The 26998-nt window shown below is 42.7% G+C and overlaps 3 protein-coding genes across 8 annotated transcripts; 2 read left to right on the top strand and 1 right to left on the bottom strand.

Annotated features, from left to right (window-relative positions):
- Positions 1-1892: 1892 nt before the first annotated feature.
- On the top strand, positions 1893-16555 carry hgs (hepatocyte growth factor-regulated tyrosine kinase substrate). Of its 5 annotated transcripts, XR_013791609.1 has the most exons (21): positions 1893-2072; positions 3470-3554; positions 3903-3978; positions 4505-4597; positions 5612-5735; positions 6529-6581; positions 6677-6745; positions 6889-7013; positions 7534-7663; positions 8080-8178; positions 8599-8694; positions 8830-8868; positions 8959-9216; positions 9852-10065; positions 10651-10823; positions 10929-11069; positions 11580-11757; positions 13402-13532; positions 13650-13823; positions 14872-16014; positions 16081-16555. XR_013791609.1 is itself a non-coding variant. In XM_079521249.1 (20 exons), exons 1-20 carry the CDS (start codon positions 2036-2038, stop codon positions 15004-15006), a joined length of 2397 nt encoding a protein of 798 aa, XP_079377375.1. In that variant the 5' UTR covers positions 1893-2035; the 3' UTR covers positions 15007-16555. The 5 variants fall into 5 exon arrangements, 4 of the variants coding, with proteins under 4 accessions (XP_079377375.1, XP_079377373.1, XP_079377374.1 ...); XM_079521249.1 differs by having other exon boundaries at positions 5618-5735; positions 7561-7663; positions 14872-16555; XM_079521247.1 differs by having other exon boundaries at positions 5618-5735; positions 14872-16555.
- Positions 16556-16964: 409 nt separating this feature from the next.
- LOC306936883 (methyltransferase-like 26 B) lies at positions 16965-19281 on the bottom strand (the record flags this gene model as incomplete). Its single annotated transcript, XM_079520535.1, has 7 exons — positions 19218-19281; positions 18647-18854; positions 17628-17790; positions 17412-17471; positions 17253-17320; positions 17094-17172; positions 16965-17012 (listed from the first exon to the last, which is right to left on the bottom strand). Exons 2-7 carry the CDS (start codon positions 18847-18849, stop codon positions 16965-16967), a joined length of 621 nt encoding a protein of 206 aa, XP_079376661.1. The 5' UTR covers positions 18850-18854; positions 19218-19281.
- A 1166-nt stretch (positions 19282-20447) lies between these two features.
- On the top strand, positions 20448-26998 carry mrpl12 (mitochondrial ribosomal protein L12). 2 transcript variants are annotated; one of them, XR_013791474.1, is made up of 6 exons: positions 20448-20667; positions 21552-21753; positions 21861-21932; positions 22575-22712; positions 25120-26032; positions 26068-26998. XR_013791474.1 is itself a non-coding variant. In XM_079519656.1 (5 exons), exons 1-5 carry the CDS (start codon positions 20609-20611, stop codon positions 25234-25236), a joined length of 588 nt encoding a protein of 195 aa, XP_079375782.1. In that variant the 5' UTR covers positions 20448-20608; the 3' UTR covers positions 25237-26998. The 2 variants fall into 2 exon arrangements, 1 of the variants encoding a protein (XP_079375782.1); XM_079519656.1 differs by having other exon boundaries at positions 25120-26998.

Below are 26998 nucleotides of genomic sequence, written 5' to 3'. Positions count from 1 at the left end.
GCACCTCCTGGTACCACAGCACCTCAAAGGCCCTTAAAACTAGGCTCCAGACCTCCCAAAACAAACTGGTCAGGCTCCTACTTGGCCTCACCCCCCGAACCCACCTCACCCCTGCCCACTTTGACAGACTGGCATGGCTTAGGGTCGGCGACAGAGTACAGCATCTTGCAATGGGTCTGGTCCACAAGATTCGATACTCCACCAAGATACCCATGTACCTGTGTAGATACTTCCTTAATGTTAACGAAGTCCACACCCACAACACCAGAGGGAGTGCAACGAATCATGTTCAACCCAGATTCGGCACAAACAAGGGACTTATTTTCGCTCCTATGCCACCAAAATGTGGAACGCCCTACCAACAGTCATTAAGACATGCGAATCCCTTGACTCCTTCAAAACCGCTCTCAAAGGGCACTTACGGATGGCTGCAATTCGAAACTGGCCCCCGTAAAATCTGAATCCCCCCCCACCGCCCCCCCCCCCCCCTTTTTCCCTCACTGTATATGTTTCTTTTCCCTTTTTACCTCCATTATGATGAATTCCTGTACTGTTCTTTGTCTATATAGAAGTGTCTATTTGTACGTCTCTAAATGTTTTGATGATTTGAACATGGTGGACCCTGTTGTAAACAAGTGTAATGCTTAATTGGGTCGTCCACTCACAGTTAACAGCCTTTGTATTGAGTTTGTGCTTAAAATGTACTGTAATTCTGCAAACTGTTAATAAAATTTTCAATCAATCAATCAAAGAGGTAGAGCAGGTCGTCCAATGATCCATGGGTCGGCGGTTCGAATCCCGGCTCCTCCTGGCTACATGTCGAAGTGTCCTGGCAAGACACTGAACCCCAAATTGCTCCCGATGTGCTGGTTGCATGGCTTCCGCCGCAATCGGTGTATGAATGTGTGTGTGAATGGATGAATGTAATGCACAATCTATGTAAAGCGCCTTGGATAAAGGCGCTATATAAATGCACCATTTACCATTTTAACGTCGCAGTCCCGCCCCCTTTCATGACGACACCAGGCCCAGGAAATAATTCCCAATGCATTTTCCCCATAGACATTTCAAAAAGTATTTATTTAAAGACCTTTTAAGCGTCGTACGAAACCAACTCGAGTCGTGACAAATCATGACAACAAACACAATATTTTGGACCAAACAAATAATTACAAAGAAGAAAAACAACAAAAAGTGTGTTGTAACCTGCCGTTTTTTAATTCTTTCTAATTATTTGTTCGACCCAAAACATTGTATTTATTGTCATGATTTGTCACGACGAGAGTTGGCTTTGTCCGCGGCGTAAACGTCTTTAAATAAATACTTTTTGAAAAGTCTATGAGGAAAATGAACGGAGAATTATTTTCCGGGTCTCTCGAGGGGGCGGGACTGCGACGCTCTATAGGGAGGTCCTCGATGCACGTCCCACTGGAAGGAGACCCCCGGGCAGACCAAGGATGAGATGGAGAGATTATAACTCCAAAATGTTCTGCGATCCCACAGAATTAAGTTACTAATGTTGCTCTGTAGAGGGAAGTCTGGAGCTCTCTGATGGAGCTGTTTCCCCCGTGACCCGACTACTGATAAGCGGATGAAGATGGATGGATGGAAGATGGTATGGGGATTAAAAAATATCCTAAAACCTCAAAATTCACAATACATTCACAATACATACAACTGATACAAGATTATATATATATATATATATATATATATATATATATATATATATATATATATATATATAATATAAAGTAGTACGTGAAGTCGTGAACTGTTTTTTTTTTTTTAGAGAAGAGAGATTTTTTAGTCAAGTAATCAGTACAGTCGTCAAACGCTAGAGGGAGCAAAATTCCCATCACATTCAGTAAACACTGATTGGCTAACAACGCCGGAAACAGGAAGTAGGATAACTTTACAGCTGTGCTAGGAGGCTAACAGCTATCAAGCTAATCTATCGGTGAAAAAACAACAGTCTTGGCTGAAGACTAAAGTCACTCCACCGTCTGCGGTTGTCTGCGACTTGGATCATATCATGGGGAAAGGCGGCGGCACGTTCGATCGACTGCTGGGTAAAATATAATTATGGACATGCTTTGTATCTTGTTTAGTTTGGTGATGAACGAGGAAAAAGTGCGATGTTTCAGCTCTGTATTGTTATGACAGGGCAGCTAAGGCGCTGGGCTCAGTGGGCTGGGGCTCCCACTGTCAGCCAGGCCACATACTAGCTGCTACTGGCTAGCGAACACAGCTATTGTTTAGGGTTGGAGGCCCGAATTGGATAAAATTCATCTGCAAACTTATTCGTAGCCGACATTTATATTTAAAGTAATTGTCTGGATAGCGATCGTCGATGTAGTTTCCACCCTTGTTGTGTTACATGACATAAAAACGAGTCGTTGCAATCTTTGTACTGTCGAAGCCTCGGATCAAGTCTATCGATTTTGATATTTGCATACATCTATGAATCGGTGATATGCAAATATCACAATCGATCAAATGCAGCTATGATTGATATTCTTGATCCAAGGCTAGTCATGGATCAAGACGTTGCTCATTGTGTCAACTACTGTGATATAACTAAACGGTTAATGGTTGAACCAGCTCATATCAAGCAGATGAAGATGCCATAACAGTCATTAATAGAGACTGATGCCATCCATGTAGCAGCGCTGTGAACATTTAACAAACAAGGGCTTATTAATGGTTTCAAACACAGGTTCAATTGGTGTTTGTCAGTTTTAGTTTGTGTAACAAATGGCTAATGAAAAAAGCTTTTTATGTAACTGCTGTTTAATTAACCTGATGAATTAGTAATTACCCATGCCAACGCCCAACGAGGCCTTAGTTGCTTTTATGAATATTGTTTGATTGTTTGATAATCGATTGCATAAGAGAATGCATTGCTAGTGTTCACGTGGCTTAGAGAGATGTGTCACTGACTGTCCAGAACATTGTTGGTCAACATTAAAACAATGCTTGGCTTCGTAGTTTAGCTGTCAAACTAGTTAATGACATACTATTTCGTATTACTAATGAACACAGGCCAGGCGCACAATGTATCTCTTTGTAAAGAAGTGAAAGAACATGAATATTTTCGGTGTTCTTTAACTCGTGAGAGCGTAAAATTATTGTTAAATGTCCACATTACTTAATTTACAGTCTACACAATTAGAGAATGAAGAAAATGTGTTATTTTGATCAATATTTGCCTATTATCTCTCCTATAGTACCACATCATTGCTGGATAACAAAATATTCCACATATGGACCATGATATGAAAAGGGTTGAAAACCACAGCTGTAATACATTGCCGAAATCTTGTAACAAAAAAAGATGTTCACACACGAAGTACACAACTATTATAACATCACAAGATGGAGGGTTTTTGTCATGCCAGGTATAGTATTTATTTGATCTTTGGCAGACTTTAGTTGACCCCTTGGTGTTTTTGCCATGCTGCTTCAGATAAAGCCACCAGTCAACTTCTGCTGGAGACAGACTGGGAGTCCATCCTGCAGATCTGTGATTTAATTCGACAAGGAGACACACAGTGAGTGATAATGTTATTGTTTCACTTCCCTAGACATTATGCAGCTGACACGGTTAAGCAGCAACGTTTTGGTCGGTCAGACCTCCATCGGCTATAGATGAAGGCTTAACCGATGAAGGTCTGACCGACCGAAACGTTGCTGCTTAAATACAATTCTGTAAGTGAAGACAGTGTGCAGGATTCCAGTTTTTTCCTACTCTTCCAGTTCATTTATCTGACACACCTGTCGCCGTATATGTGCATAAGGACTTTTTGTCTTTTGAGTTTTTAAGACAAATATTAATAATGTTGAATAATGCCTCATCACCCGTCTCTTAAAAACTAACAGTGCTTTTTTTTTTACTACAGAGCTAAATATGCAATCGGCGCCATCAAGAAGAAACTGAATGACAAAAATCCACATGTTGCCCTCTATGCCCTTGAGGTAGGTGGGGTACATAGTGTATTTTGAAGTGATTCATTTTGCACAGCCTTTGGAAAAGACAGCTGTCTGACACTTTTAGTAACTGGATATATCTGATTGTTATTCATTATCAGTTTATAGTTCTATAATTTTATTTCTATTCTGAAAAGAGCCTTGTTAGACTAACAGCCTTATCACTGAGGCTGCATTTAGGATCTTGTGGTCGTTTGTTCATCTTTTAACCAAGAACTGAGGCTGATTCGACAAATCATCTGTCGGGTGGAAACCTCTTTTTCAACTTTTCAAACTTTTCAGGATTCAAATAAAAAAATAGCAAAAGTAGCAGATCTATAGGGTCAAAACGGATCGCTTTGTGCCTCGTTTAGACCTTGTAGATCTGCCACTTTTGATGCTTTTTTATGCTTTTGTGTGATGCTGTATCAAGTAGGGTGTTAAATTACGGGGAAATAAACGTGTGTTGCTATATATAGAGCTTAAGATAATGCTTTCCCGGTTTTAATTATGTGTTAATGTTGTATTCCGCTAGGTCCTGGAGTCTGTGGTGAAGAACTGTGGTCAGACCATCCATGATGAGGTGGCCAGCAAACTGACCATGGAGGAACTAAAGGATCTACTCAAGGTGACCTTTGTCCCGTTAATAGGTTCCCTCATTATACTTTGGACCTAATCCCCTCAACCTATTCACATCACTCAACCCAATGTTTACCTGTAACAAATCTACCACTGTCCAGTTCTTACATAGACCCACCCACACATTTGCATTAGCTTTTACATTTGTTTAAACCTGTCTACTACCAGTCTACTTTCACTGTTAACTTGCAATAGTTGTAGAATGTGAAGCACGTTTGTCAAAACATTTGGACCATACTGTCATCAGCCTGCTGAAAACAATCCAATCCCCCCCACTGCCCCCAAACTATGATATATGATTATTATGATATAGTACTTTATTGTCAGTTCACACTGAAGTTTGTCTTGCGACCCAGCAGCCATGTATGCAGAACACACATTTGACATACTGTAGCACAAAAAACAAAACAATATTACATACATAAAGACATGAAGACAATGGCAATGTCCACCGCTTGGATTACCCCATGGCTACTACAACTCCTGATTAAGCCTCAAAGTCGACTGGTGGACAAGATTTTTGGGAATTATTTGTATCTTTTGCATATACCGGTCACCATTATATGTTATTTATTTATCACTGTGTTTGTGTCTTGGTGATTATTGTGAATTTATATTATAGCTAACTAAGGCACTTGGCTCCATAACTACTTACTCCTGCACTCAGAGCTGGCTGAGTTAGCAATATTTGATTGGATGCTGACTTCATCATGTGACACAGACTCACACAGCTGGTTTTACTTCCTGGTGATGTCATCGTCTGGTCACATGTTGTTTTGAGTCATACCAAAGCAAGGGACTTCCCTGTGGGAAAGAGTAGAGCAAGACAACAATTCTAAAACCTCACTCTGAAATGTGATATGCTTGTTAGTTGTTAGAGATTTAAACAAAGAGGAGGTATATTGTATCTTTAGCTTGTATTATATTGTAATACTTGCATAGTTAACCAGAAATAAGAAGCTTTTGGTATTCAAAAAATTGAGCTGTGATCATTTTCTCGCAGAAACAGACTGAACCCAACGTCAAGAATAAGATCCTTTACCTTATCCAGGCGTGGGCACACGCCTTCCGCAACGAGCCCAAGTACAAAGTGGTCCAAGACACTTACCAGATCATGAAGGTGGAGGGTAGGTGGAATTCTTTACCTCCACACTACAAAATCCTGAATGTTAATTTAATTTGAGAGGGCAAAAGTGGGCCCTCCAAAACGGTAAAAAATGTTCTAGTGTTAAGCACCGCTAAGCTAGACCACCCTGAACCTCTGAAGGTGTTCTTAAAGTGATATCATATTGATGCAATTATTTTAGATTTTTGAGGGGCACTAGCCCCTCCTGTATGCAGCTATAAGTGTAGACTTTTGTCTTACACAAACATTAAATTACCATTGACAATGAATGGAGAATTTACGTCATATGTGGACGAGCAAATCGGCTATTTTCGTCTTACACAAACATTAAATTCTCATTGACAATGAATGGAGAATTCACGTCATATGTGTCTGACTGAGCAAAGATAAGAGGGCCCCTCACTTCACACTCCATATAAAAACAGAGATACAAGACCACCACAGAGATAACCTGAGCACCAGACAGATTTCAGTTCACTCCATAAATTCAATAAATTCAAGAGACTTGAATATTCCAATACTAGCAACAGTAACAAAGTTGGGTCATAAAAACAAATGTTGCTATAATAGTGTAGCGATTTGTTTTTGTGACCAACCGTTTTTAATTCACAGCCTTTACCGAAATGTATAATACATTTCACTAAAAGCATACATTAAAAAACGTATACCCATGTATATCATTGTACACTGTTATACCTCTAAACCACATTGAAATACATGTAATAATGGCATACACTATTACAAAACCATACAAATATACTGTACAAAACCAAATGTTTTTCCTTTTTACACAGGCCACGTGTTTCCTGAGTTTAAGGAGAGCGATGCCATGTTTGCAGCTGAGAGGGTGAGTTATTTTCTCATATTTCCCACCTGTGGTTTAACTGCATTAATCGGGTGACATTTCACAAACGTGTGTACTGTGCTCTGTGTCCTCTCTAGGCCCCAGACTGGGTTGATGCTGAAGAGTGCCACCGGTGCAGAGTTCAGTTTGGTGTTATGACAAGAAAGGTATGCCGACCTGGAACCAGGCCACCAGGGGGACTGTTTATGGTTTCCTTTATGAGTAGCAGTCTTGTATGGAGTCATTGTTTAACGTTGGCGCATGTTGACGACGTGCTTTTGACCTAGTTTCCTGTCCCTCACTTTGCCAGCACCACTGCCGTGCTTGTGGTCAGATCTTCTGTGGGAAGTGCTCCTCTAAATACTCCACCATTCCAAAGTTTGGCATCGAGAAAGAAGTGCGTGTGTGTGAGCCCTGCTATGAGCTTTTGAACAAGTGAGTGGCTAGAAGAACCAAGGGTGGAACTTGTGGAAATAACTAGAATTCCATTCTATGAGTGTAAAGTTTGTTGCATACAACATGTTGAATGCAGCTGTTCCCTGAAAGGAAATATTAATTTCTTCAGTAGTTCAAGCAATATATTTGGAATTGTAGAACCTAAGGTTGCTTTGATTTCATTCTGTACTCTAATTTTCATGATACCTTGAGGCATTTATTAGTACTTTCTCTATAATATCTAATGATTGCATGTATTGTTTCGTTAAAGCTTACAACACCTTATGTCTCCTTATTTTGTTTTTTTTAAATGGCTAAAATATCTTATCTACAAGCTTGCGACACAATCGTGGTGGTTCGTCGCCATGCGTTGTAGATGGGCTATTTTAGCTTTTCATTGTATAGTGAAGTACATTATATAGAGGCATTGCTGTTTTGGGTTGTTGATATTTCAAACAGCGTTTGACCCTCAGCTGATTCACAAGGTTGTTTGTCCCCCCTGATCCCCTTTCCTCACCAGCCACCCCTCCCTCTCTCCCCCGCTTAGGAAAGCAGAGGGCAAAGCCCCGCCCTCGAGCCCTGCCGAGCTGCCCCCGGAGTACCTGACTAGCCCGCTCTCTCAGCAGTCTCAGGTAGAGGTCTCAGAAACAGTAAGTGGAGCTGTAGCAACTTACTGCCCAGCTTTTATGAGGCGTCAAAGTTCAAAATTATGCCTCGTCAAAAAGAAAATTATAATATTCTGTGGCTCAAATGGAGATCTTGAGGGTTGAGGCTTGCTTGGATGCAGCTCGGTGTGTTAAATAACTTCCATTTGATGTTAGACAATTGTGATTTGTTCCTCATGTTGTCAGAATCTTCTTGAGATGTACCAAAAAAGCCTTTTGGTATTATACTGTGCAATTTGGATTGGTGTGTTTTTTTTATGTGTATTTCTACTGTATCCATAATTCACCCGTCCCTGGCAAACCCCATGCATGGTAATGTTTTGTCCCTCTGCTAGTCCCTTGAAAGCTTTCCCACTCGCTGTTACTCTCGGGTCTCACCTTCTTCCCCCGTGTTTCAACAGATGCCCCCGAAGAGAGACGAGGCGGCGCTGCAGGAGGAGGAGGAGCTCCAGCTGGCCATCGCTCTGTCCCAGAGCGAGGCTGAGGAGAAGGAGAGGATGGTGGGTTACTCGCATAAACTACCACCCAGTGTTGATTTTGACAGACATTTTTCTATTTAGTTTTTGTCATAGTCTTTTGAATGAAAATTCATAAAACTAAATACGTTTTATGTATTTTGGCTGCCCTTGATGGCGTTATTTATACTTGGTTGCATGCTTTAAATAGCCGATCTACAAGCTGGTGTATATCGGCTTTTAATTTGTTGATGAAATTGTCAATATATTTAGTCTTAGTTTTCGTCTTCATTAGTATTTATTTCATTTTTATTTAGTTTTCGTAGATGGAAAAAGGTAGTCGACGAATGTTTTGTCATAGTTTCAGTCGACGAAATCAACACTGCTACAACCACAACAACCATGTTACTGTGCAAGTCAAGTGTACATCAGGAAGCTGACACGTGGCTGCATTTGTTTTTTCAGAGGCAGAAGAACTCCTACTCGGTGTATCCTAAAGCCGAGCCGACCCCAGTAACTTCCTCAGCCCCGCCAGTCAGCACCCTCTATTCCTCTCCTATCGTAAGATTGCCTAAGATCAATTCTGTATTTTCTTTGCGTTGACACTGCCAAAGTATGAATTAATTAGCCTCTTACGTGTTAACACAGTTGGATAGAGACTGTGTCTTGTCTTTAATACTGTCATGTTCTCTCCAGAACTCCTCTGCTCCGTCAGCTGAAGACGTGGACCCAGAGGTACGGGTGCTTCAGTTCATTCATTAACTACAAGCCACATATTCTAATAAAACCCACTGATATTGATGTAAGCTTGTGATCACATTCCAGCTGGCTCGCTACCTGAACAGAACGTACTGGGAGAAGAAACAAGAAGAGGCTCGCAAGAGTCCCACCCCCTCTGCCCCTGCTCCTGTGCCCATAGCCGAGCCCCTGCCCCCACCACCACCGCCACCACCACCGGCGCCAGTCAGCCAGCCACAGCCAGTGGAGACTCACGTTGCCACTCACGTCCCCTCTCACGTCCCCACTCACGTCCCCGCTCACGTCCCCGCTCACGTCCCCGTTCAGCCCGCCAACATAGTAGAGGTATTTTGAATCTTTTATGCAAAGTATGGCAAACCTGTCTAGATTTTAGGTGTTTTATTTGACCCATTAAGACCGGGAAAGGTTAAGCATCTGTGTTGTATTAGATTATAGCTATAGCACATTGGTTGGCTGTTAAAAAATAGCAGATATACAGTATTAGCTTGTAGATCTGCTATTTTTGGAAGAATAAAATAATAATATATATATATTTTCAAAATCAAACAGTCCTTGCTTCTGGTGGTCCCTGAAATACATATAATTATTTGTGTCCTTGACATGAAAATGTGTGAGAACCACTCCAATAGCAAGATAGGTTTTTCAGAAAACTGGGCTGGACCCCTGGCCTAGTGTTCTGGGCACCTAGGCTCAATGTAGCCTGACAGCACGTTGCGGGTTCGAATCCCAATCTCGACGTCACAGGTTCGATTCCCGATCTTTGCTGCGTGTCACTCCCCATCTCTCTCATCCCATTTCCTGTCAACCTACTGTTTTAGCAATAAGCCCAAAATAATTCTAAAAAAGAAAGAAAACGAGTTTGTACATTTGTAGATCTCAGGTCTTAATGGTTTACACCAAACCAAGCTCAATCGAATGCTGCAAATGACGCTCCCTCCCTGAATCTCGACCCATTCCAGCAGCAGTACCAGAATGGGGAGTCAGAGGAGAACCACGAGCAGTTCCTGAAGGCCCTGCAGAACTCCGTCACCACCTTCCTGAACCGCATGAAGAGCAACCACATGCGCGGACGCAGCATCACCAACGACAGCGCTGTGCTGTCACTCTTCCAGTCCATCAACAACATGCACCCACAGCTGCTGGACATCCTCAATCAGCTGGACGAGAAGAGACGTGAGTGTGCTAGACCGTGGGACGACAAATTCACTCCTGAACCACTCAAAGCGATTGTGCATTCACATTTAATGCTATGGTTCATGTAGATGCAATTATTGAGCAAGAGCTTCACCAATGGTGAACAAACAACATTGCCCCTGTCCGACAAATTGCTGAAAGTGAGGACATTTAGCTGGTCTTCACTTTTCTAGAGGCTTGGGTTACATACTTACATTAGAGTTCTGTGTCCACCAAAGCATTTTTCCCCAGCTGAAAAAGCAAGGCATGCACCGAAAACGCTTCCAAATGTTGAAAGACAGAGGCAGAATAGACACTCAGCGCTGCTGGTGTTTCCGGCATGGCGTGAATATACGGCGCTCCCATTGAAAATACTCAAAACATACGCTGCACTGGAAAAAAGGCCTTGTGGACACGGCTCAACAGGGTAAATGTTAAGCACTTTTAGCCTGGTATCCCTATTTTGGGCATGTCAATAGCGTGGATCGCTATTCATTGTACAACAATGTATTTAGGCCTTAAATTAGTTGAAAAAAAATGTATAACCTATTACACCCCTGTGTGTCATCATCATGGGTGCTGCAGTGTATTACGAGGGCTTGCAGGACAAGCTGGCTCAGGTGCGTGACGCGCGGGCCGCCCTCAACGCCCTTCGGGACGAACACCGAGAAAAGCTTCGCCGCGCTGCAGAGGAGGCCGAGCGACAGAGACAGATCCAGCTGGCACAGAAGCTGGAGATCATGAGGCAAAAGAAGCAGGCAAGCGACAATGAAGACTCCACACAACCTCAATCTCTGCACCGCACCTACCTGTATATGTGTGTCGTCTGAGTGCCTTGACAAGGAGAATGTTTTGAGTTTCAGGAGTACCTGGAGATGCAAAGACAGCTGGCTATTCAGCGTCTGCAGGAACAGGAGAAGGAGAGGCAGATGCGCCTGGAAGCGCAGAAACACACCATCCAGATGAGAGCACAGATGCCCGCCTTCTCTCTGCCCTACGCCCAGGTAGCCGCATTAAGTATCATTATTATAAGGTTTTGCTTCATGACGTGCACTCATGTAAAAAATCATCTATAGTACCTCTGGAATCAAAGTATACACTACAGTTTAGGCATGATCTTTTAATTTGCTATATCAGTACTTGCGCACTCATTTCCCAATGCAGAGGCAAATTCTACACCCTCATATTTGAAATTATTTCTTTTTAATTGTCTCATGCACTCACAGCACAGAGATGGGCTATTTTCGCTATTTGTGAAAGTATGAAATTGGGCATTGATGGTTAAACTTATTTGTTATATTGGTATATAAAATAATTGGTATATAAAATAAACGTTCACAGAGTGATGACATCCATTATAGAGACTATTTTGCATGATATAAATACAAGTGTAGCCTTGAGATTTTGACTTTATTGGAGCTTGAGTAACTTTAGAGATCTTGCACAGAATGACAAAACAGTCCTGTCCTCAGTGCTGGATTATTCATTGGCTGTCAATTTGTTCCACGGCCCAGATGCAGTCTTTACCGCCCAATGTGGCGGGCGGGGTGGTGTACCAGCCCGGTGCCCCACCGAGCTACCCTGGCACCTTCAGTCCTGCTGGCTCTGTGGAGGGCTCCCCCATGCACAACGTCTACATGAACCAGCCTGGGCAGAATGCACCCCCGCAGTACCAGGCCATGCCACCTACAGGTCAGGAGAATGCACCCCCACAGTACCAGGCCATGCCACCTACAGGTCAGGAGAATGCACCCCCACAGTACCAGGCCATGCCACCTACAGGTCAGGAGAATGCACCCCCACAGTACCAGGCCATGCCACCTACAGGTCAGGAGCTCAACCACGGGACAACAATCTGTTCACACTCTGTTCACAACTCTAAAAAAAAAAGTGTTGTACCCTGCCCTTTTTTGAGTGGTGCAACCACTCCTATAGACGGCTATGTGGGTCCCTGGGTCTGTCCCTGGCTGGGTCTGTCCGAGCACGAAAATAGCGTTATAGCGTTTGTTCATCACCAAGTGTCACTGTTGCACAGCCTAACAGACACACACACACACACACACACACACACACACACACACAGGCCAGGGATGAGGGCATCAGCACCACTCACTTCAGACGGGTCTGATTTATTTTTCTTCTTATTTGTTCGGCCCAATATTTTTTGTTTGTTGTCTTGATTTGTCAGGAGCCGTGTTTGAAATTCTGTTCCGGTGCCTTCGTTGGGAGCAGGACTGCAATGCTCTATTTGCACACAGAATAACTCTTCATACTTCCGGGCCGCTTCCGTTCTTCCTTCACAGCCACAGGTGTTACCGATGATAAGGCTCTGTTCCATTACAATGGTTCTCAAACCTTTTAATTTTAAGGACCCCCATAACTCTCAGTTACAAACCCATACGGAACCCACTCAAGGACACTTAAGCCATATTCCAATACCCCAAATCTTGGCCACTCGCTCACTTATACTTGGTCACTCCAGCATGGTGGTGTTACGGTGAAATTGGTGACCTGCCGAAATATGCGACCATCTTGTGGACTTCACATAACTTGCACGGAGGTCTTTAAATACGTGGCCTAAATATCACTAGGTTAAACTCTGCTATTAAGCCAACCGCAATAAATCACCATGCTGGAGTGATCAAGTGTGAGTGAGTGAGCGAGTGGCTGAGATTTTGGGTTAGGGTTGGTATTCAGCCTGGTGTAGCAGTGTTTCCAGTGAGCCAACCCTGACTCTGTTGGACCAGAATGGAACAGAGCCTTCATAGAGCGCCGACGTCCTGACGTCACTCTCTCATCCCCTGGTTCTGCCTGGTTCACGGTAGTAATTTCTCTATGGGGTCATCTTAAAATTGTTTCATATAAGCGTTGTGGTCCAAAAATAAACAAGCTGTCTCCTCGTTATTGTTAGGGAGGTGTCGCTGTATCATTTGCGACACTCATATATGATAGTCTGTTTATAGCGAAAATATATCTAATTCAGTAGCAGTAACAATAGTGTTTTCTCTGTCAGTTGATTCTTCATATCCATATGAGTGAAACGGCCGGGATGACATGTTTATTTTTCAACAGCGATTTAAAATCCCCCTATGGGGATTACAATGCAAGTAAAAAGTACATGAGCCCGTGGATTCGCGCCCTCTACCGATATTGACGGCAGACTTCGGTGCTCTATTAGTATCATCGATACCACCTGTGAAGGAAGTAGGGAAGGGGCCCAAGTTCTTTCCAAAATGACGTGTGTGCATAGCGCCCATTGATAATACGACTGTTACATGGAGTAAAACAAAGCACCATGCATTTGAGATGCTTAATATGGGGGATCTCCTCCTGCAGATCCCAACATGGCCTACATGTACCAGACTGCGGGCACCAATGGGCAGCCTGCTCCTCCGGGCCAGGCCCCTCCACCCACCACCAGTCCTGCCTACTCCAACTACCAGCCCACCCCGACACAAGGCTATCAGGTAGGATGACCACCCGCTAGCCATGCGGCCCACTGTCACACTCCTCTCACCTCTTGGCGTCTGATAAACGGACTGCTGCTGCTGATTGATTCCTGTTGCCTGTGTTCCGTCCTTTAGAATGCGGTTTCCCAAGCCCAGAGTATGCCTCCCATGTCCCAAGCAGCCCCTGTCAATGGCATGGGCTACATGAGCTACCAGCCGTACGGCATGCAGAACATGATGCCAGGACAGGACCCCAACATGCCCCCGCAGCAGCCCTACATGCCAGGCCAGCAGCCCATGTACCAGCAGGTGAGTCTCCTGTTCACCCTTCCTTCTACTTCCTTGCCTGTGGTCTTCTGCAAGCAGAGAGTAACGCCGTTTAACTATTAAGACCTGAGAATGTACTGTATAAAAACAGTGGCCATTTGCCCAAATGTGCTGACCTCATGATGGCTTTGGCCGTTTGTTAGCTCCAGGAGTGTTTTTTGCGCAAAACTAATGCTTAGAATGGATTCAGAATCATGAAAACACATTAATTTTGCCTTGTATAGGTTGTTAAACACATTCACTGCCAAACACGGAAAAAGCCTTGTTTGTGGTATGGTCATACATAATATGTGGTATGGTCACATATTATGCAAATTGCTCAACGTGCAACTTTCAGCAACCAACATTTCTGTGTCTAACATGGGACCTATGGGGGCTTCCAGTAGACACAGTAGATGCTTTTCCGGTTTTAATGGGTTAAAATGGGAAACACTTTTGGAGGTTATTTTGGAATGGTCTTACTTGTAGTAATCATAGGAAGAGCCTCTGAGAGAAAGTCAGCACCATGCACTGTGTTTATACCCTCAATGACCGCATTATAGGACTAGGGACTGTCTGTTTTCAAAACAATATAATTCACTCCTGAACCACTCAAAGCTATTGTGCATTCACATTTAATGCTATGGTTCATGTAGATGCAATTGTTGAGCAAGCGCTTCACCAATGGTGAACAAACAACATTGTCCCTGCATGGCCGATGGTATGCAATACCAGTGGTCTCACACCATTGTGACGGCTGTGTTGTGAACTGGAACTTGATGTCACATTCTCTCTCAATTTTACTGAGCTGACAAATGTACGTCTGACTTTATCCTCTACGTTGCCTTTCTGTCTGCCCCCCTCTACGTATGTGTCAAAGTCTGCTGATTACTGTACACTTTTGTCGTTTCTTTATCATACTACTTTAGTTATTCTTTATTTCTCTTGTTATTTTGAGGAAGCTAAACCAAAGATTTTACTATTGTGTACTTGCATGAGTAATGAATGACCTTGAATCAGTTGATTCTTAACCTGTGCATTTCTGTGTCAGATGGCTCCCCCTGGTGGCCCACCGCAGCAGCCACAGCAACAGCAGCAGCCGCAGCAACACCAACACCAACAGCAACAACACCCTCCCCAGGCCATCCCCGGCAGTGCAGAGGCACAGCTCATCTCCTTTGACTGACCTCCGTTGCTCAAGTACTCTAGCCTCGACCTGCAGGGTGCACACTCACACTACACCTGCTAGCTGTCCTTATCTTTCTCTTGTCCCCCCCCCCCCCCATCTTCCCTCCCCTCTGGAAACACACACACACATACACACACATGGTTTCAACTCGCTGTGATGTTGTGGCAATGTGAAAATATTGTAATGATGTTACAGAACTGTTCTTCTGGCCCGGTCTCCCCCACACACACACACCCCACCACAGGACAGGAATGTGGCTTTAGATGGTGGGGAGGTAGGGGTGTGGGGGAGCAGACCAGACGCTCTTAAATTATTTCCATCTTGGTCCCTCCAATATGTATGTAGTATTTCCGTATTAAACAAATTGCAGAAGCTCAAAAAATTGTCAAGTGGTATATAAAGTTTAAAAAAAAAAAGAATGTTAAAAATTCAAGAAGAAAAAAGACAAGACATAACCATCCTGTCTCATATTTTTCTAAAGAAAATGTGCATGTGTTAAATTGTCATTCTTTTCTGAAATGGGAGTGAGCGTTGTGACTTTTAGTGGCAATTCACCTGCCAGTTTTCTATTAAGTTAACGAAATAACGCCACTCTGGGTTAATTTCTTCCCCACCCGTAAAAGCAATGGCTGCTGTGTGAATATAGTCAATGGCGTGACATCTGTGTGTGCAGTTTGAGACCAGTGGATACATGTCATGCACTGAAGAGAGATGTTCGAGGACAGACGGCACAGTCAAACGCCACAGCTAGAACGGAATTAACCTACACCTCCATCGGCTTCACAAATGGACAATCCAAAGTCGTTCGATTCCCCCTACACACACGGCAAGAGCACCCATTTCTGCCACTTATTTGTAGTTGCCTGCGTGATATATTGTTTGTCACATGTTTTATTTTAGACCTGTAACGGAACAGAGGGTGGAGATTACATATTGGAAGGGTTGTTAACTTGTTACAAAGGCGGACAGTTGGTACTTTAATCGTCACTAACTATGATCAACGAGGCAATAGATTCTGCGAGTAAAGGCGGACAGTTGGTACTTTAATCGTCACTAACTATGATCAACGAGGCAACTAGCAACAATGTAGATAGTACTAAAGTCATGATCCACTCCCCTTCCTGCAACTCTTATGGCACCGTGGACCCTGCATCCCTTTATCAATGGCTAATGTTTTCGATCTGATTGTTAGTGTAGGTTCATTTCCATTGCCAATTAATTAATTGCAAATTAAACTGCAGGTGTCCTGTCCACTTGTCATTGGTTAACACTGCTGTTGCTTGTGTTTATGGACGAGGTCTGCAGTGTAAACACAGCCGGAGGGGCTGCTTTCTCAAGTGCATTGGGGGTCTCTTAAACAATATGAAAACCATGTGTGGTGGGATGGACATGATGTGTTGCATGTGTAATGTAACATACACCCAGTCAGTGACTTCTGTAACCCTTAAATGCCATCTATGTGAAGTTCTTTCTTCCATTATACTGATCTGTCTGACTTCAAAGTAATTTTAAGATTATATTTAATAAATATCTTGTTCTTATTGTCCACATGTTTCATCCAGTTTGTTCTCTAATGTGTAAATGGTGCATATATATTGGTTTAGTTACTTTTTTTAAATTCTCATCAATACAATGTTTTCGTATACCACAGGTTGAAAATTGACTTTGAACTAACACGACATTAGCCTAGTGTTATAAATGAAAAGGCAGAAATATGAAAGTTATTGGTACAGGCAGGGAAAGATATTTTACATCTCACTCAAAGGTCAGTAACAGTTGATTTGTGTACATATTGTAAAATCTTGATGGACCCTTTTGGGTCCATTTGTACCACTATTATTGCCATGTGCAGTCCTTGGCAAGACAATACACCAGTTCAGTTTGCTTGATTAGTGCAGTACTTCAGTATGAGGTCGTCACATACATTTTCCATTCTTCCCAATTGCCTTCTCATGTTAGAATTTCCTGAAGATGAGGCATTTGTTGTATTCTTCCATCTCGATCTGGAAGAACGTTGCAAGTTAAATGAGGCATATTGTGTCAACTATGTTAGGAGCAAATATGCAAACTGTTCGGCTACTCACCATCCTCTCCATACGCATCCCATTCCCATAGGCCAGTTGTCTCAGCACATCGATATCAGGGAGGCCCCACTCTGCATTCCTGTAGGGGTGAAATGTACATTATACATCACACAGCAAAAACCAAGTGATCATGTCTTATTCTGCATATGCCACACTCACATATTTTGTAGCTCTGCATCCAGATCTTCATTAGAGCTTGGTGTAATGATGCCATTAATAGCATATGCCTGGGAAGTGTATTGGAAAGTTAATGGAGGATATGCACTGTGCATCGATTTGTATGGCTCATCAGTACACATGAAATTATTAGATACATGCCCCATATAGCATCAAAAGGCCATTTTGTCTGAGGATCTGACCAGCTCCACTGAATACACCCTATAGGGAATGAGATTAAACAACACAGGCTAATTATTTACAGGACGTGGACTTTGACATATCCAATCCATTGATGCGGTTTTACGGGTCCACATTCAGTTTGAGGATTAATTAATCAAGCGATGTAGCTGTGTTTTTTAAAATGACTGTACATACCTCGGCTGTTTTGAAGGAGCTATACTGCAGCAAATTGATGGCTATAATAATGTCACAGGAGTTACGGGCAATGCCTGCCCATTTCTCCCATGATTCACTTGCGTCCAGGTGAACAGGCTGCATCACAGTCTTTGCTTTGGTTGCTGCAATATACGCCTTGATGCTGTTAAAAACAAGCAATGTGAATTTTCATATTAATACATGATAAAAAACAAAGTTAGGAGCGCACACCAATAGTGGGGAGGTGCTGACCACGGGAGATAAACTTGAAAAAAGGAATGAGAGGTCACACAGCTCGTAGTCACGATGCAAACTTTTTATTTTAAAGATGACCAACGTTTCAACAAAATGCCTTCAGGGTAGAAGAACCCCGAAGAAGATGACGTTGGTCATCTTTAAAATAATAATACATTATAAAAGGTATCCTTTGTAAACACGCCACGTGCGGCTTTCCACATAGAAAAAAGAAATTTGTCTGAGGATTACAGTGAATAGCGACAAAAAAAAGATTTACACAGTAAGTTCTCAAAAACATGAAATGTATGTTATTTTGTGGTAAAATATTACAGAACAGGAGTGAAAGTAGCAGTTATCTATATTCTATCAATGAATGGTGCTTTACTGCTTTAATATTAAATATCGGGACCGTATCTGTGAAATGCCATGGGGTGGTCAGTACTGCGTGTGTGTGTGTGTGTGTGTGTGTGTGTGTGTGTGTGTGTGTGTGTGTGTGTGTGTGTGTGTGTGTTTGTGTGTATAGTATGTGCTTCTGGGGTCAACAATATTTTTGAGATGGGGGTCCGTGGTAATTGGGGGGTCTTTCACATGTAAAAGTTTGTGCACCATTGATATAGCAACATAGGTTTTTCAGAAACATTTTAGGATTTAGAAGACATTGTAGAATAGACCTCATGAGGTCTTAATGGTTTTGCTCAGAGCAGATTTACAGTGTACACTGTACACACACACACACACACACACACACACACACACACACACACACACACAGTAGTACGCACCTCTCATGACATTCGTCTTTGATATCTGACGGCTGCCACTTGACATCAAAGGGAATCTTCTGTGCAAAGCGTGTGACGTGCTGGCCCGTTCCAGAACCCAGCTCTAAGGCAAACAGCTCTCTGTGAGACTGGTTCTCCAGGACCTCCTCCAGCACCGAACAGACATCCTCCCAGTTCCTCTCCGCTAGAGGAGACAACAGCATGCTGTCTGGATGAGGGAGAAGAATGCAACTATAAGATACTTATAGTCATGTCTTGTGTTACCACATAAAAACAATTTACATTTTTTAATCAAGGAATTTAGCAGACACTCTTAACCCAGAGCAAGGAAAACACGAGGTAATACATAAAATGCATAGAAATGGTAATCTAGGATCATATGTAAACCAAGAAGAAATCATCTAAACAGTAGGCCTATATAAAATAAAATGCTAAAATAATAATGTACATTGAAACTATACAAACTAGGATGCCAGCTCTACAAAACCTGGCATCTGTCTACATAGCATAAAGGCAAAACAATTAGAAACATTGAGTGTTCTGTTTCTCTCTCAGAGAGACAAAAACTTACTCTGCTGTACCACCACAAGTCGAGGAAATGACTTCTTGGTGGAGGCTGAGGCATGAGCAGATGGGTCCAGAGATTACCCATGCTTAAGAGGATTGATTCTCCATGATGTGCCCCTTCACCCCTAAAGTTCTTCACACACACATCCCCCTGGAAAACACGCATGCACAAAATACATACATTAATATACCAAGTATATTTTTGGTTGGTTATTGTCTCCACCAGGCCGAAGGCATGGGGAGAGAGTATTCGGCCTGGTGGAGAGAGTATGTTTTGCACTCCGTCCGTCCGTGTGTGTGTGTGTGTGTCGTTTTTTTATATTACTCCTCCAGATTCTGTCCAAAAATCTCACAAATCGTTACACAGTATCTCTATGGTCATGTGCTCAAGTCGGATCTGTCCGATATATTTCATATTCCATCCTAATTGGCTATAATTGGCTTTCACAGTTTGCAAGATTGCCCCGTTTTGAACAAAAGCCTCAAATCATGAACGCAGCATGCAATTTACGTGAAATCTTTCACACATTTTCTTACTAGGCTGAGGAATATATCCCACCCTTTTCACATTGGCCTGTTATAGCGCCACCAACAGGTTGATTTTTGCAAAACACATTTTTGGAACAAAATGCTTCAAAAACATGTTTATATTAATCCTAAACATTTTGCCAAACATCTCACACAGTCCTATCCTCCTGGTGGAGACCTGTGCCCATATATTTATAATTATGGCACAAATGGTTACCTAGATTATAGAAGACCTGTGGCTCTCAAACTTTTCAGACCGTGACCCCCAAAATGAACATATCTGAACTGGGGACCGCCGACGCCCCCCCCCCCCCCTGCACCCTGCCAAACACTTGGAATTGTAGGAATTGAGGCATTAATAGTCTGACTCGTCGGTTCCACAGATAAATATTGTTATAAAAAAAGCAGATCAACAAGCTCACAACGCCTCGCAACTTGAGGCATAATGGCATTGTGAGCTTGTAGTTCTATTTTTGCCTGTTTTTATATTATTGGACAAAAAATGAAAGGAAAAAAAATCATGTGGGGACCGACCCACAGGTTGAGAAGCACTGACCTAGACCTTTAATACCTTATAAAATGTATATAACAGTATAGTATGGACCACCGTAATTACATGCCCATTGCCCCATGGCATCTATGTTGCCCAGTGCCCTAACACTGTTGTCCATGTCCTAGGCTGTTAATAAAGTTGTGAGCCGCAGCCAGATTGGTTTGCGTCATGCACTGCATTGTGGGTAGGTCAGGAATAGAGCGGAGGACGCCATGTGCTTTTGACTGAGGAGAGAAGAGATTGAAGAGAAGGATCTGAACGTAGAACAGCGCCGATCAGAGTGGTTTTGGGGGATTTTTACTAAATAAATTAGGATGTATTGCACGAGACGCTGTATACGGACCGCGCTGCGGATCTCAGCTAATCTACACCGGTATGTAACGTTAAGATAAACAGGTGTCAGTGTCAGTGCTGGAGAAGCATGGGGTTGTATGGGGTCTTGTTGCTATGAAAAGACCCCAGTCATTGCTACTCAGACATCTGTGTTGTTCAAGGACAGAAGACCGCCAGCTCATTTCACTGTAGAATAAACACTATAGTCTGAGTTTACATAGGTAGAGAACTTGAAGTGCCCGAGCAGAGCAGACCATCTGCACTGAAGAAATCCCCGGCAGTTTGACAGTTAGCCTGTCCGGTGGCTAACTCAACTGTCAACCATTAGTGATGCTTTTCTAACTGTAAAGTATTATTTTAAGACTAGTTCCCTGAGCCAAGTTATGTTGGAACTGCACTTGTATTTTTACTTGATTTAAATGACTGTAAATTATCCCTCCCTCCCTCTCCATGTCCGATCCCTGTATCTAGATGTGCAGCCAAGGTCATGCTCATTTGACTTAGTAGTGTTATAGTGTTGTGTGATTTTAAATGCATAACCGTTATAGCTGACTTCACCAAAGGCTTCAGTTTTGCATGAACTGAAAAGTTAATGTCTCGATTAATTGAATACACAGACACGACCTCAATGGAAATAAGCTCTGGGTTTTGGGGGCTTTATAGCAATTGGCATACTTTTGTAATTTGTATACATCTGTAGTTCTGTACTGATGTACCTGTTTTGCAAACTGATCTTAATTTACACTTGAATAAATCAAATCAATCAGTTCTTTACTTCTTGACCACACTGGTACAAACGTTATTCAAAATGTGTTTTGTTCTATGGACGTAAATGCTGGATGCAAGCCAAAAAAAGAGGAGATCCTTAGATGACATATTCGTGCATCATCATGTAATCATTTGGGTCATACATTCATTCCACAGGCAAGACCTTCAGAGGCAGACACCAGCACTGTGTGCTTTTAGGTTACTGAAGACCAGTCCAGCAGTTTATTGTGATGCTGCCCTCGCCACCCCTCCACTAGATGGAGCTCCCAAACAATACCCGGCCAAAATTCAACAGCTGGTCAATGACATAGCCAACCTCACTTTATTAGAGGTGTCAGACCTCAATGAGCTCCTCAAGGTATGTGAAATATCCGGACTGAACCTGAAACCATGTTAAGTACGGTGATAATTATTGGCACCATGGATGATATTATAAACACCGCTCTGACATACGTTTTGTCACAGAAAACCCTCAATATTCAAGATGTTGGAATGATGCCGATGGGAGCTATGACTGCAGCAGCACCAGCGGCTCAGGTGAGTTAAATGATCATCGCACCATGGAGTACTTAATTATATTCTTTAACCCATTCATTAGAATACCAGAATGTTCCCCCCAGGTCAAATCCTGTGACCTCGGTCACAGGTATTCCTGAACATAACCCTCAGTTGACTATGTGTGAAATGTAACCTTATTCCTAAACTTAACCTCAGTAAAACTATGCCTAAACCTAACCTTATTCCTAAATGTAACCTCGTTAAACTATGCCTAACGGCGGCCTAGACTTATTCCTAACCTCAGTCAAATCAATACAAGAATAAGTAACGCCAGAGGTGAGTTGTCTGCAGAACAAAATGGGGCGAGCGTTCTGGGTATCATCCATTATACTTAATTTGTACTCCATTGAACTGTGACTGTGGTGCTTGCTGGAAATAACCTGAGCTTGATAGCCATCAATAATCTGAGTTTAAAGATCAGCTATATTTGGCGAGCGGAGCAACACAGTCCGCTTGCATGACAAAGTATAAATCAGACTGGATTTACATTTCATGGCTAAATAATTACTCTCATGCCAAGTGGTCAGTATTTCACAAGGTGTTCATTTAAGCAAGCAGAAGCAAATGGGGAATCCAAATAAAATGTATAATCCCACTGCATTTTATCCTGTGTGTTCCCAGGCCCCAGAAGAGGACGACGTCCCAGTCAAGAAAGAGAAGACTGTTTTTACTGTAAAATTGACAGAACTGAAAGCAGTTGATAAAGTCAAACTTATAAAAGAAGTGAAGAACTGCATCCAAGGCTTGAATCTAGTGCAGGTAGGTGTTTTTATTTCAGTTTATTAGGAATAGTTTGTTTTTAATGTATTAACTCTCCCAGGCTATATATTAGTCTATCACAAATGTTTCTTCAATACATGGGACCACAATGGTGTTATCCTTTTTGCCCAAGTGTTTTAACTGTACAGTACCTCTGTTCATCAATCAATCAACATAGTTGAACAGGTTGTTGTACTGCATTCTGGGAAAAGTTTGAAACCATTCGGTAGATAAATCTGACGTAATTGTTTAGTCCTACGTTACGTCCGGGTCCAAGTGGCACCAGCTCCTGTCCGCTTATCATTGTAAATACAATATCTAAACCCGTGAATCTTTGTTCTGTACAAGTGTCCATGACAAAATATATGATGTGGAGACAATATAGACTATAATTATCATTATCTTTGAAGGTGGTAACAGTACATTTGCTCAGTACAATATTTCGGGGGCATATTAGAATGTGTGCAGTACTGCATTAATAGATCTCTAATGGAGGATTTAGTTGACACAATGCAATAAAATGGCATAGTAGTATTCAGTGTGGGGCAGACAGCCTGTCACAGCCAGATTTGGGAGAACAGTAGCTTTGTTGTTGCAAGGAAAGCGGTAAAATGAGACTTTAGTGGTTGTTCTAGTCTCAGATCGGTTCAAACACCGCTCTGAAGGACCCGGAAGTGGCTCTGGAGGAGGCGCTTACCGAATACCGAATTAACTGAATGGATGTAGAGGGTGTAATTGTAATTGAGGGGAAATGCTTACACCAAAAAAAGTTAATTGCAGTGCTTAATCACAAAATGACTGCTGGAATACATTAAAGGGGGTAGGTGATAAGGTTTTGTAAGGTTGAAGCTCTGATTGCAATCATGTTACGTTCCTGACATAAGCACTACATCACGGATGTCACGATCTCACTGTTGTGACATGTGTGCCCCAGATAACGTTACGTTTGTGATGTTCGACCTCCATCTACCCATACCAGCTTTAATATAAGATCACAGGAGACAGACCTCCATAAATATAATTTAGCACCTTTAATTTTAGTGTTCCAATTTTGTCTACTTTTTTATCATAACTTGCAATTTCACCAGTTTATCCTGTATGAGTTTTCCCTCCTGATTGGATAAAGTCTGTATCCCTGGCCGACCTGAAAATGTACTTTCCATTTGCTAAAGAGCTGGAGAGTTTGGGAGACCTGTTACTGAACAAACACTATAGCACTTATTATCGTAATACAGAGCTATTCAACACTCATTCGTAAAATACATCACTTACACCCCCTTTAAACATCATGGATTGATACTAATGAGTTATTGATGCAAGAGTCTCAGAGGGCGGAATTGAACTTTAAACGTATAGTTCTGCATGTGTGTGTTCTGTGCAGGTTGTTATTTCTAGTACTGCTGCTGCTGCACGTCATTTTACACAATCACATACGAGGTCACTGAGGTTGCTTGCACAGTTAAAAACATAATACATACAAGTCAACATAACAAATATCCAATTCACCTTTAACACCGCGTGCGGGAGAAGGATTTCTACGTGGTTCAAATCCCAACAGTCCGATGCGAGAAAGGGATTTCTACGTTTACCGCATGTTTTTATTGATTACTTTCAATCGTCTTTCTACACACCCGGGCACTTTACCAACTAGCATTGGATGATAGCACAACACTCCGATCACGTGATCCCAAGAAAAAAAGTGCCTCTCCCCCTCCCTTCCTGAAAACAGGATTGGAGGCACCCCCCGTATTGTCACGTAACGGCTGCTCGGAGACTCTCAGGCAACTCCGGGCAAAAGAATGACTTCATACCAAGCCGACCCTGGGTGCACCTCTTCTTGTTTCTCTCTTTTTTTCAGGGAGGGGAGGGCTCTCTCCTCTGTTTCAACGGAGTGGTTGTGTGTGTAATCTGACCAGAGTGTGACTGCAGTGTCTGTCCGTCAGATTTCTGTCTCTTTTTTTCTTCATATTCAAACAAAAAAAACTCACGGATTGTATCGTCCCTCGGCGAGCGGTTATTTCTTTATCATGATGATCAACGCCGGTCAGATAGAACATTGCACATGTGCTGTGTTACGAGAATTGGAAAGGCTTGGCAGTAATACTAACCGCCTCACAACAGTCGTTCCACCTCGGAGGGAAAAACAGCAGGCGAACATGGCTATCTGAGTTGGAACGATACACAGCGTCTGACATAAAACCGCTTCTAATTAGGCTTTCTGTTCAAGAAGAGTACGTTACTACAAAAGCAAGTGTTACATAAAGGTGCATATCTCCAGAATGGAAGATGGTAAAATCACATTTTAAAAAAAAATTAGAGTGGACAAGTTACGCTTTATTTTGAGCTGTGCAACGTGTTGAGGTTGTAGATCTCACTATTTTTCTGTGTTCTGTCTCTCCTCACTCAGGCTAAGAAGCTGGTGGAGGCCCTTCCGCAGGAGATCCGGGCCAATGTGAACAAAGAGGAGGCAGAGAAACTGAAAGCAGCCCTGGAGGCGGCAGGTGGCACCGTGGTGCTGGAGTAGATCTGCACATCCGCCTGTCTCTCCACTTTATTCCTTATTTCAGTTTGTCCTTTTTTTATACATTGAAGAAGAAAGGCACCTGGGGGGGATGAAGCAAATGCCTTTTGACGTTTCCCCACTTGCTTTATCAGAGGTGCGGCGGTACAGAACTCGGACTGAACTTTGCAGGCTGCTAGCCTGAGCACAGTGACCGCCCGCTGTCTGCTTGTCCATGTGTCAACTCGTCTATTTGTCTCATACTGTTTGTAGCCTGTGAGCTACAGAAATGCTGGCCCTGGGTTGCCAAGTAAGTCGTTGGTCATTTTGTCTGTGTGTATCTAACTCGCCATGAGGCTCGTTATGAACATCTGCCTATAGGGACACTCGTACTATTACCTGTGGAGAAAATAAACAATGAGTACACGAGAAGATAGAGCTGTGTCTTTCTGTGGCTGATAGGGTAAATAACCTCAGGTGTTTTTCAAGGGAATTATTTATGTGATTAAAGTAAACCCATTAATTTTCCTTCATGTATTCTTACATGGTTCATTTACGGTTGTTTCATCTAGAACTTGGTCTAGTGGTAAAAATCCGGGCTCGAAATTGCAACCGTTTTGTCACCTATGCATATACATCTTTTGCTGTATATTTGCTAGTTCCCTCAGTATGTGCCGTGTGAACTGAGTTCAGCTGACAATAGGCTCTAGGGATGACCTTTTACGCAGAGCCTGGTAGTCGATGGTCACTGAGGGGGCGCTTGTTTTACAGGTGACCGGATTAAGGTTTGTGAAGGGTCTGTTAAAATGACCGGATTATGGTTGGTGAGGTGTCCGTTAAAACGACAGGATTAAGGTTGGTGATGCACTGCTCCGTGCTTGCGGTTATGGTTAGGTTAGGGTTTGAGGTACGTTGTCGTTCGGACCAATGGTATGTCGGAAAGCATGCACCCATATAAAATACTAGTACGCTACTAGTAGCCGGCGCTGTAAAACAAGCGTCCCATCAGCGCCCATCGAAACCGAGGCTCTGCGTAAAAGGTAGTCCCGTAGGCTCTAGTATGTAGGAAAGGAGGTGCAATGGTGCATGTAAATGGTGCATTTATATAGCGCCTTTATCCAAGGTGCTTTACATTGTGCATCAATTCACCCATTCACACACTGATGGTGGCGGAAACCATGCAAGTCAACCAATGCAAGGCACCAACCAGCACATCAGAAGCAATTAGGTGTTCAGTGTCTTGCTCAAGGACACTTCGACACTAACTCTGGGGGAGCCTGGGTTCGAACTGGCGACATTGCGTCATCCAGCAACTCTACCCCTGGAACACCGACCGACCCTACTGAGGGGCATGTACTGTAGCGTGGAGATGGTTTGCTCATTGGCACATGTCACAGAATGCTGCTGCACAGACATTCCAATGCTTTGTGTGATCTTCATCAGACAGCTTGACATTCATTCTCCCATCATTCTCTTACAATGTTTCTACAGAGGCAGGCTGTTATTCTATGCTTCGTTTGCACAAGTGCGTCCTTTATTCTACCATTGCCTACAGGTGTAATGTGTTGTCATCAAATTATCACTACTATATTTACATTGCGCCACTGCTACCAAGTAATAAAATCTGTTAAATTTCGAGTCCTGGATATGCAAACTAGAAATCTAAGTTTATTGAAAAAAATGTTAAGTGTGTTGACTTAAAGGAACATACTGCCGTCCCTACATGTCAGTCTGTTCACATCTTTGACTGTTGTAAATAAATTGTCAATTTCCCTGTTAACGGTTA

Source organism: Electrona antarctica (assembly GCF_951216825.1).
Source record: "Electrona antarctica genome assembly, chromosome: 14".
Lineage (NCBI taxonomy): Eukaryota > Metazoa > Chordata > Actinopteri > Myctophiformes > Myctophidae > Electrona > Electrona antarctica.
The sequence above is the reverse complement of the archived record's forward strand: the minus strand, read 5'-3'. Positions and strand labels throughout refer to the sequence as shown.

Bases quoted from the DNA above. Each gene is read 5' to 3' on its own strand.
- mrpl12 (XM_079519656.1), top strand. From the start codon at position 20,609: ATGTATTGCACGAGACGCTGTATACGGACCGCGCTGCGGATCTCAGCT. The intron at 21,933-22,574 runs GTGAGTTAAATG...GTGTGTTCCCAG, and splicing joins CAGCAGCACCAGCGGCTCAG to GCCCCAGAAGAGGACGACGT. The intron at 22,713-25,119 runs GTAGGTGTTTTT...CTCCTCACTCAG, and splicing joins AAGGCTTGAATCTAGTGCAG to GCTAAGAAGCTGGTGGAGGC.
- hgs (XM_079521246.1), top strand. From the start codon at position 2,036: ATGGGGAAAGGCGGCGGCACGTTCGATCGACTGCTGG. The intron at 5,736-6,528 runs GTAGGTGGAATT...CTTTTTACACAG, and splicing joins CCAGATCATGAAGGTGGAGG to GCCACGTGTTTCCTGAGTTT. The intron at 7,664-8,079 runs GTAAGTGGAGCT...GTGTTTCAACAG, and splicing joins AGGTAGAGGTCTCAGAAACA to ATGCCCCCGAAGAGAGACGA.